Consider the following 11,938-nt stretch of genomic DNA (forward strand, 5'->3'; position numbering starts at 1 on the left):
CAAAGGAATGAATAAAGAATGTGGTAAATATACATAATAGAATACTATTCAGCCATAAAGAAAAATGAAATCCTGTTATTCCCAGCAACATGGATGAGCCTGGAAGACATCATGTTAAGTGAAATAAATCAAGCACAGAAAGATAAATACTGAAAGTTCTTACTCATATGCAGGAGCCAAAAAAAAAAAAAAAATGCTCATAGAAGTAAAGGGAAGAATTGTGGTTACAAGAGGCTGGGACGGGTAAGGAGGAGGGGAGGATAGGGACAGGTTGTTTAACAGAAGCAAAGTTACAGCTATGTAGGAGGAGCAAGTTCTAGTGCTCTACAGCAATGTAGGCTGAATATAGCTAACAATAATGCATTGCATATTTTCAAAAAGCGAGAAGATCTAGAATATTAACACAAAGAAATAAATGTTCGAGGTGACAGACATAATTACCCTGATTTGATCATTATACACTGTATATATGTTTTAAAATATAACACTGTATCTCATATATAATTATTATGTGTCAACCAGAAGGAAAAAATACTCCTAAGATTTTGGCGGGCATATATATGGGCGGGTACAATACGAGTTTTATTACTATTTCAAACATACAAAAAGTTTTAAAAATCTGATGAACACCCTTGACAAACCTCTCAGCTTAAAAAGCATAATTGGAGCTCCATGAACAGCTCTCTCCAATTCATCATGCAATCTCCCCCAAAAGTACCCACTAACCTGAATTGAGTCTTTATTATTCCCATGTTTGCCTTTAGACTTGATTACATATATATGCAATCCTAAACAGTAATGACTTATTTTGCATACTTTTAAACAATTTCTAAATGGTGTACTGTGTGTTCCACATGTTGCTTTTTCTACTCAATAAAATTTAGGGTGTGATTTGTCAGACAAAAATACTGTTAAACTTTATTACATTTGAGGAGAGGGGTTAGGGTAAGGGGTAGGAAGGAAAGGCAGATAAAAAGGGGAAGATTTTACTTTTTGTTTTATGCCACTCTTTGAATTTTTCTAACTATGTAATTTTTTTCCCCTTCACTTTTCAATGTCAACATAAGTTAACTGGGCAGTGAAATTATGGTCAATGTGCCATTTTAATTTTCTTTTCACTTTTCTATGCCAAAAAAAAATCTAACAAGTTATTTTTTAGTTAGGTGAATCAAAAGCATGAAAACTAGCAATATAAAAACAAAAACAAATGAGTGTTTAAACAACTCATGATATTTCAAAAAGTTATATTGAAATTTGACACAACTCTTTTTAATAATGGCATTTCTGGTTTTCATGGGTATAATACAGGTTAACACCAACTTCCTTTATCTGTCTTATGTGATGAGGACTAAACTGTTGATTTTTACCTTGCCCAAATTCGTATCTAAGGGGTCTGGGCAGTCATGCCCTACAAATGATAAATTCTCATCAGATGGGTTTTATTTAATCCTACATATCTTGATTTACTTTCCAACCTGACTCTGGCATAACATTACAAGACAAGGAAGAAAATCAAAATATTTTACCCCAAAACATGTTTCTTGGTCATATTTTGAATTGGCCCTGCAAAGCTGTTCTTCGTGGGGGAAAATTTGCATCTGTAAAGAACCTCTATTAACATAGCTAGATCTTTTTCTTCCAGACTGTCCCAATCCTAAAGAGATTAACTAAGATCTGAAAGGGAAACTTTGTCATCTATTGTCTCTAAGGACAGCCACTATAAGAGTTCAAAAGAACTTTGGCCTCCACAATCTTTATCTTAACCTGAACATTCCCTTTCTATCAATCCCAGATCTTTAGACAAACTTAGCCAGAAAATGTTTAAATTCAACTATAGCCTGGAAGCCCTTCCACTCTGAGTTGTCCCGCCTTTCTGGACCAAACCAATGTATTTCTTAAATGTATTTGATTGATGTCTCATGCCTCTCTAAAATGTATAATACCAAGCTGGCTGGGTATGGTGGCACACGCCTGTAATCCCAGCACTCTGGGAGGCCAAGGCGGGTGGATTACAAGAACAAGAGATTGAGATCATTCTGGCCAACATGTTGAAATCTGGTCTCTGCTAAAAATACAAAAATCAGCTGGGCGTGGCAGCGTGCACCTGTAGTCCTGTACTTGGGAGGCTGAGGCAGGAGAATCGCTTGAACCAGGGAGGTGGAGGTTGCAGTGAACCGAGATTGCACCACTGCACTCCAGCCTGGCAACAGAGCAAGACTCCGTCTCAAAAAAACAAAAAAAACAAACAAGCAGTGCTCTGACTACCTTGGGCACGTGTTCTCAGGACCTCCTGAGGGCTGTGTCACAGGCCACAGTCACTCATATTTGGCTCAGAATAAATCTCTTCAAATATTTTACAGAGTCCAACTCTTTTTGTGGACGGAGGCAATGTGAACACAAGTATATTAACATATATCAAGTTGCAAGACAAATTCCAAATTAACTTATGATACTAAAATCAAAGCTACTAGCTAATGAAGTTTAAATACTGAGTAATGAACAGATCAAAGGGAAATTTTGGCTCTCCATATAAAAAGAGAGAAGTCTGTATTTCTACCCTAAGAATGTGAAAAATAAAAGCTAACTTATTTTCTTATCTACTAGGAGGATTGCTTTTTCTAAGAAACAAACTGAGCTTAAACTATTATAATAATGACCTTCCTTTCTGCCAGAAAGATTGGTGTCTGAAACTCTAATACATTTTAAAAAATTAGTAACATAAAAAATATATGGGAAGTTCGTAATACTATACATGTAGACATGAAACTTAATGATCATCCACTGGCATAAGGCCCAAAAGAATCAGAGATATAATGAAAGAGAATTTCCCTGGGTGATAAAATTTATGAAATTCTCTGACTCCAACATGATGATAAAGAAAAATATAAAAGAAATAAGGACTTAGATGAATTTATAACTGGAAATATTATGAATTACTAGAGGAAATCACGAATGGGAAGGGGGCTGTGGAAGAACAGATTATATACCTAATCTTTTTGATCAATGAAACAATAACCATCTACTATTTTGAACATTATATGCTAGGTACCCTGAATGTATGATCATCATACCACAAAATAAGATTTAAAGAGGGTGACTTAGAGAATTTACTTATCTTACTGAAGATCACAGAGATTAACAGCTTGTCATAGAAAACAACCAAGGCCTATTTAAATGCATTCTGCTTTGAGCCTAATAAGGATAGCTACCTTGTAGCTAAAAATGCATCCAGGCATCTCCACTGTAGGACATTACCTTCCCTCGCAGAGCAACAAGCAGCAGCTCAGTCATATTGATTCCTCCTAGCAGCAATTCTGAACCATCACAACTAATGAAAAGAATAGCTTCCATTCTGGAAGTCTCCCTAAAGATTTAACTAATTCTTGGGTTATTCATACATTCCAAATCACTTAAGAACAGAGGCCAAGAAAAAGTATTACAGGGGAACACACTACCTGATATACTCTGTGGTGTTCAGTAAATGACTATTAGTGGCTGAACTATCCTTGAACCTGCTCTCACTCCTTGATCCCCATCCTAGAACTAGTTTAGTACTGGAGGTCTTCCACTGGAATCAACCCACCTCCCTGTTGTTCTACTATATCTCTAATGATGTGTGTGATTTGGACCAAACCCTTCTGGGAGTGGCAGTCAAATTCTCAGATAAGCCCCAAGTAAAACAATTTAAAGGATATGTAATAAAGAATCCAAGGACACATTTAAATAATGTACTGGTTTGTGTTTTTTAAGTATCCTAACTGAGCAACAGGAAGAGAGTTAAAAAGAGGAGGGGAGCTGGGCGCGGTTGCTCACTGTAATCCCAGCACTTTGGGAGGCCAAGGTTGGTGGATAACCTGAGGTCAGGAGTTCCAGACCAGCCTGACCAACAAGGTGAAACCCTGTCTCTACTACAAATACAAAAATTAGCCAGGCGTGGTGGTGTGGGCCTGTAATCCCAGTTACTTGGGAGGCTGAGGCAGGAGAATCGCTTAAACCCCGCGGAGGTGGAAATTGCCGTGAGCCAAGACAGTGCCACTGCACTCCAGCCTGGGTGACAGAGGCAGACCCTGTCTCAAAAAAAAAAAAAAAAAAAAAAAAAAAAGAGGAGAAACCTGATTTTACATCTATAAAATCTGTATGGACTGTATTTATAATAGTAAAAGAGGAATTAAGGGTGATGGGAAATGAAAACCTGGAAAATGACAGAAATCACATGTTCTAGGGGTAACTGTGACCCTCAATAGCCATTCACTTTAATGGCTTTCATTTAACCTATGGAAACAGACAAATTGATGAAAACAGAAAATAGAGGGTTGAATGGTGGTAATTTTATCTCAAAGGACAAATAATCTGAGAAGATTACTTAAAAAAAATTACTTCAAGCTTAAAACAAGGTAAGGAATGTTGTGGCCATTCATCTCATTTAGCTCAGAATCACTCTGACATGTTTAGTTAGAATTACCTTCTACTGTCTTGAATTACCAGAAACTGACCAGTCTAACTAATACAGGCAGAACAAATGCTTGTAATTCTTTCATCTACCTAACTAGCTTAGTTCATGTTTTGGTAAGGACATTTTAAAACCAAAGAAATAAATATCAATTTATCTATTCTGCTAAAGAGTTCTAGTTTTGGTTTCAAGTAATGAGTACAGAGGGTAATAGAGGGTAACAGTAGAAGAGAGGCTTGGATCTGAGAAGGCCTGTGTGAGTCTTTGTAAGCAATAGCATGCATCCTTTCTTAATGGTAGCCAGGGCAGGATACGGAATAGGAAATACATTATATTGACTTTTTCTTACACTTCCTTTGCCACAATTGTTAGAATAATAAGCCATATACCTGAAATCTATCAGGCATACATGTTTAAAGGAAGAGAGAAGGGAAATTTAACACTTCTCACTAGAATGGAAAAAAAACCTTTTGGTAAGGCTAGTTTATAGTCATGCCATACTAAATACCAGAGAGTTTTCTCACTTTTCTTTTTTTTCCTAAGACTTTATTCTACCATTTAAAAAAATGAAAAACTTTTTTGTAAAAAATTGAGATTTAGTGACTTTAAAAGGAACATTTTACATGTTAATCCCTGCTAACATTAATTTAACTACTAGGATCATAGTCTACCGTTTGCTTCTGGTTTCCAATAAGCAAGTGTGTAGGTTGTACTTATAAGCTTTATCACAGTGTGTGTGATATTTTAAAATTGTTGACAGATAGCTGTCAGATTACTTTATCTTTAGTTAAAATGACCCCATGATCTCAATTACAATGTTTTTGGTATATAGCAATGTTGAGATCTGTTAAGAAACTCTTACCTGCTCTGTAGCTGTAGGGCAGTAGAAGACTAATAAAATAGTTGTACAGATGTTTATTGACAGTCCAATGATGGTGATGAGATTTGGGGCAATCCAGGAGGGAACTCTTCTAACGAGCCATTCCCAATACCCTTGCATTAAGGGCTCAAGCAGGGACCGTCCAGCACTTTGATATCTGTGTTCTTCTAGCCGCTTTAGTTGGTGTCTTGACAATGGTGGTGTTGGTAACTGAAACAATTTATTTAATACACATCCTGTAGTACTCATATACCCGAAGCCCACTGGGGACTCCGGGTGAGAATCTCCACATCTTTTCCTTGTTGATCGATGCCCACTCATGGATCTTGTTTTTTTTTAATATTTAAAGACAGTAATTTACCTTCTTTTGTAGGTTTTTGTGGCTGGTGCTTACCTAAAAAAAAAAAAATAAAATAAAAATTAAAAAAATACACTTGTTGGCCACTATTTACATCTTACGCCAATATTAACAAATTAGGAAACAAAAAATCAAATTGTCAATAAAGTAGTAAGTATCAAATAGGACCAGAAAAGGAGGGACCTGATTTTGGTTCTAGTTCTTATTGAAAGTGTACAACCTCAACTTTAAGTAAAAAATAGTAAGAGACTTTAATAGTAGTATGCTTCCTATTATCTGATAGTCTGTCTGACTTTGAAGCTCATATTCTTTTTCGATCTCACACTGCTTTCAGTTCTATAATGCAACAAATGTTAGAAATCATCTCATCATTACACATACATGGAAACTGAGGTCCCAAGGCTAGCAAATTAGCATTAGTATCAGAGGAACGACTTCAATGAGTCTTAAACTAGATTTTTATTTAATAGTAATAGCTAACATTTATTGGGCATGCCCTTCATACTACAAAACTTAAGCACATTTTATATACTAACTCCTTTAATCCTTGTAACCACCCTAGAAGGCAAGGACTATTAATTATCCCCATTTTTACAGAAAAATAAACTAAGGCTCAGTGAGGCTAATTAACTTGTCCAAATCACACAGCTGGTAAGTAGCATTCAAACAAACACATAGTTTCTTTTTAAACTAAACCAAGTAGGATTCAAACAAACACAGGGTTTCTGTTTAAATTAAACCAAAAGACAAAACTTCTTATTGGTAAAAACGAATATAGACCGTATTCTCGGTGGAGATAAACAACAATGAAAAAAATTAACTTTAAGACAGTATATATGAATTAGCAGAGTGTCCTGATGAACTGAGGAAGAAGGAAAAAAAGTAAAAGTGGGTTAAGTGATGACTGCTGATAAAGGACCTTGAGTTTAATCCCTGAAGTATTTGTATTTCATTTAGAAAAGATTAGAGATAACAATTATAAGTAATCAAGTAGCATGAGGAAATACAAGAGTATTTTTAAGATGAATCAGAATGGAGAAAATAGAACAATTAAAAATTAGTAAGTACAGTGATCTCAATGGTTTGAAGTGGTGAGGGCCTATAGTAGGATGGTAAAAATGAAAATATGAAAGACAGTCAAATCTATAAGCAATTTCTATTTAGATGGAAGATTCAGCAGAAAGTACTTAAGAATTAGATATGAGAGGTGAGGAAACAGAATAAAAAGAGTCAACAGCTAGAGATTACTGGTACTGTTGTCAAAAGGGCAAGCTGGAAAAGAAAATCAGTTTGTTATATTTTGGCTTTTCGGGTGTAGGGGGTGAAAGGGAACTAGGGATGAGGGTAGGAAGGGAATATATACATGTGAGATGTAATATATACATAGAGATGTTTTAGACAAAATCAAAAAACTGGAGTTTTGGTAAGAGTGAAAAGTTCAGGTCATCAACTTAAAAGCTAAAGTCTGGTTAAAAACTAGAAAGTAGAAAAGTTCTCAAAGGGATTAAGCATTGAAAGAAAAAAAAATGAATAAAGAACCTTGTGAGAAACTTACCATAGTGAGGAGGAGGAGGAACAGAGACCATAAGATTAAAAAAAAAAAGAAAGAATCTTAATAGAACAAAAAGATTAGCGGCATAAGGTATGCTTTGATCTTCTGGTTGGAAACGATCCACAAAGCAGTATCAAAGTCCCAGAAATGGTATGGGTCCAGGACATCTCGACAATGGATCTACTATCAAAACATGGTCAGTTGTCCCTTTTAACTTTTTTTGCTGTGAGAGGATCTGGTTTATTCTGCCTTTGCAGGGTGGTCCTGAGAGTGGCAGGTTCCCCCGTCTGGGGTGGAGGGGAGGCAGCACTGGAATGCAGTGAAGCCAGGCCAAGGCCCAGAGGCAGCTGTGGTAGACTGCAGCATGGTGCTCCTGCTGCCCAGGATGGAAGGCACTGAACTGAGACCGGGCCATGGCTAGAGGACTATGAACTCAGGCCACATGTGCATTCTGGGAAGTGGGGCACAGGGTCACATGCCACAAAACATGAAATGTAGGCACTCAGCTCATGAGTAACCACATGGACAAGTAGGTACCAGCCAGGGGGACACTCACCCCACAGCCTGGTATGGACATATGAACACAATGGAACAGGACTTTTTTCCTATAGCCCTATAAATATCAAATTCCAAAATTTCAATGTTACTAATGACCTAAGGTGGCATCCAAAACCTCTGTCAATCACGTACCTCAATATTTGGTTTAGAAAATAGTCATTATAGTCAAGTTAATGCCCTTAAATAAATTTTCAAAAATCTCAAGAGACTCATCAGTGTCACAATTTAACCAACTGAGATGCCCCAAAATAAAAATATTTAATATTTTGCAGGGCGCGGTGGCTCACGCCACTTTGGGAGGCTGAGGCGGGTGGATCACCTGAGGTCAGGAGTTCGAGACCAGCCTGGCCAACACGGTGAAACCCCGTCTCTACTAAAAATACAAAAATTAGACTGGCGTGGTGGCAGGCACCTGTAATCCCAGCTACTCAGGAGGCTGAGGCAGAATTGCTTGACCCCAGGAGGCGAAGGTTGCAGTGAGCCGAGATCGCACCACTGCATTCCAGCCTGAGTGACAAAGCGAGACTCTGTCTTAAAAAAAAAAAAAAAAAAAAATTATTTCAAATCAAGGAGAAAAATCAAAGCTAATTTCTTACATTTTGAGGAATTCTTTCACACAACTGTATCACAAAGGTACTGATTAAAACTGTTTTAAAGTAATGTTTATATAATATTAAATAACTGGTGAGAAGATCACTTTAGATCAAATGAGAGACCAATAACCACCAATACACTCAGTTTCACAGTAGCCAAATTTTCTATAGTCAAGCAATGATATATTTTCATATTTGGTAAATGATAGCTCTTACGGAATTCCACTTGAAATGAGAATTAAAAATTTAGTCAATTCCATTTGTATTTTACTGTTGCAGTATTCTATTCTCTTACTGTAAAAAAAAAAAAAAAGAAAAAAAAGATGAGTGCTAGCCTGCTTTTGGCACTAAATAGCTATAAGCAACTGATCCTAATGGTTTTAAGTTTGAGCATTTGGCAGGACTAGTTGATAAACTGATACTTTCCCTCTCAGCTTTTCCCCTCTGCGATCTAGATTGTTTTTAAACCTTCTATTTCTCTTTTATAAAAATCTACATTTTGACAAACCTTTCCGGATCTGGCCACTGTATAAACTTATACATGAAAAGAGGCAATGAGTTTTTGAAGGCTTTCTTTGCCAACATTGCAGCAACAATGTCTCTGTGAAGCTATTAGCAACAACACTGCAAATATAAATTCAGATACATGTAGTCTCTGACCTACAGATGGCTACTTTACTTTCAACACATACATATAGATACAGAGTTTGCAGTCACTACCACAGGTTCATCTCTACTCTTCCTTCCATCATATCTGAGATCCAGGGGCTATGACCATGAAAACCATTACAGAAAAAACAGGAACTTCTGAATTTTAGCAAATGAAAAGCCAGCATATCTCACTGGAGCCACATAGGGTAGGTGGCTACAATAGGAAGATCAGGACAATGTGGCGAGAATGGAAAAACGGATGTGGGATGGGAATACAGAAAGGAGGTAGAATATTAAAAAATTATTCTATGTTGGGAACGGTGGCTCATTGCCTGTAATCCCAGCACTTTGGAAGGCTGAGGCAGGTGGATCACCTGAGCTCAGGAGTTTAAGACCAGCCTAGGAAACATGGCAAAACCACATCTATACAAAAAAAATTAGCTTAGCATGCTGGCCTGTCGTGCAGTCCCAGCTACTTGGGAGGCTGAGTTGGGAGGATTGCTTGAGCCCTGGAGGTTGAGGCTGCAGTGAGCCATGATCACGCCACTGTACTCCAGCCTGGGCAACAGAGCAAAACCGTGTCTCAAAAACAAACAAACAAAAAAACCCAAAAGTTACCTGAAATTTTTATATGGAGTCAGGCCTATGACCAAAAGGATGAGCAGAAAATGTCCTTTTCTTACCACAGTACAAGTAACAAAAAGAAAAAAAAAAGTAAGAAATTAAAATTATTGCTGGCTAGCTTAGAAACCTAGCCCCAGTCTTAACAGTTATAAGAAAATAGATTACAAGTTCCCAGTGCATTCAGCCAACATATAAACGCAGTGAATGAGGCTGACATGATCCCAGCTCCTATGTCCAGTGGGAAAAGAAATAAAAACTAGTAAACAAGCAAATAAAAAAATTACACACTGTGATAGGCACAATGAGGAAAACAAAGTGCTAAGCTAGAAAATAGCTGGGGGTACACATTTCAAACAGTGTGAAGTCTTCAAGTAGCTTCTATACCAAGCTCAGAGGAAAAGAAGGAGCCAGACGTTTTAGGGGAGGAGGAAGAATAATCCAAGAAAATGGAACACGCCCTGAGATAGTAAAGAGTTTGTCTTGCTCAGGTACAAGAGAGATCACCATGGATGGATAGGAGTAAACCAGATGGAAGAATGGGATAAAATGAAGTTTGGAGAATTAACGCAGAGTTGTCATTTTACTTGGATGTAATGGAAAGCAACTGATGTGCTTATAAAGAAACCTGTAATTTTAGAACACAGCCAAAATTATTTGTTAACTGAGGATACGTTTTCATGTATCATAATAGTAAAAGTGAATATTTTAAACTGTATAAAATTCCCATCAGCTGTAACGCTGTAAGTCAGTTCACAATAATACTGTCAAAGTCCTATAATACTGTCACAGTCCTACAGCTATTGTAGTCTTTTCACTTGTAATCAGTAACTCCCTTCCTCTGTTAAAATCTGGCTCTAGTGCGCTGCTCCCTTTAAAGCACTCATCACACTTTGAACTTTGTTTGATTTTTTTTTTTTTTTTTGTCTTTCCCCCACACTGTTCTGTAAACTCCACAAGTGCATGGGCCAAGCCTGTCTTGTTAACATTCTTTTCCCACAAGCTCATACCATACTTAGCACTAAGTAGATAATCAATACTTATTTTAATTTAATTTAATTTTGTGAGACAGGATCTCGCTCTGTAGCACAGGCTGGAGGCAATATCAGATCTTGGCTCACTGCAACCTCCTCCTCCTGGGTTCAAGCGATTCTTGTGTCTCAGCCACAGAATAGCTAGGATTACGGGCATGTGCCACCACACCCTGCTAGTAAGTAATCAGTACTTACTGAACAATTAACAAATATTATTCGTCTAGTGTTTAAAAAACACTTAGTGGTTCCAGACTCTGATGAAACAGAAAGGCTGAAATATAACATTCCAAACCTTTAAGAAACTCAAAAAGGGGAGGGTGGGGTCTCATAAACATCTAAATTATGAATGCTATCAACAAACTGTTTTGTAAGTCCAGAGGAGAACTAGGAAAACACATACGGTCTGACAAAGAATTTTCTTTGTGCAAGCATAAATATTTATGTGTCAACAAAGGTAGAAAAAGTATAATCAGAGATATTTAATTAATACCTTTACTAAAAAAGTCTATCATGCAAAACGGCTGCATCTATATCAGCTGAGGATAATGGCATACGGGCTACATTATTCCTGTGTGGACTTTAGCATGGGGAATGTCTGACAAGTATCACATTAAAAAAAAATCTCTAACTCCTGAGCAGTGCATAAGGTAAGCTTACACAATATACAACCTGTTGTGTGAAATTCCAGAATTTCCATCCCCGCCATGTCTAAGGGTGCCAAGTTTTGATCTGCACTGATTCAGCAGTATGTTTACAGTCTTTTCACAGGTAATTGGCTACCTAAAGAAAAATACTCATGGCTACACTAGCAGAAAGGAAGGGCAAATTATAAAGAACAAGGAAAGAAAGGAAGGAAAAAAAAAGAAAAAGAAAACTAATAGGATCACAGGATTAAGTTCAGCACTATTTAACAAGTGATACATAGAGCAAGTTTACAAAAACAAAAGCCTTTTCAGCAGACTTGGAAGCAAAAACAGGGCTGTGTAACACAACTTAGATCTAGCGTTTTGCTAAAGTGAAATCTTGCACTCCTTAAAAGAGGAAACAACTTTCTTTCCCCTTAAAAAAACACACACACAACATAAAAATCAGCAAAAGCTTGGTATTTTATAGGTTATTTTTCTAGCCCCTTAAAAATAAGCACAGCATGACCCTCAAAAAGAACATCAGCACCTTTAACCAGCTTAAAAAACAAATCTAAGGCCTAGAAAACAAATTGTGCAATAAAACGTAATTGGTGT

At 37.0% G+C, this 11,938-nt stretch overlaps 1 protein-coding gene across 2 annotated transcripts in view; it reads right to left on the reverse strand.

Moving 5' to 3' along the window:
* CEPT1 (choline/ethanolamine phosphotransferase 1) overlaps window positions 1-11,938 on the reverse strand; it is a 46,520-nt gene that overhangs the window by 32,098 nt on the left and 2,484 nt on the right. For both annotated transcript variants that reach the window (XM_030824853.1, XM_030824852.1), the window contains exon 2: window positions 5,313-5,724. In XM_030824853.1, the coding sequence (XP_030680713.1) occupies window positions 5,313-5,651 (339 nt within the window). In that variant the 5' untranslated portion in view covers window positions 5,652-5,724. The remainder of the gene's footprint in view (window positions 1-5,312; window positions 5,725-11,938) is intronic.

Source organism: Nomascus leucogenys, chromosome 12 (genome assembly GCF_006542625.1).
Source record: "Nomascus leucogenys isolate Asia chromosome 12, Asia_NLE_v1, whole genome shotgun sequence".
Classification (NCBI taxonomy): domain Eukaryota; kingdom Metazoa; phylum Chordata; class Mammalia; order Primates; family Hylobatidae; genus Nomascus; species Nomascus leucogenys.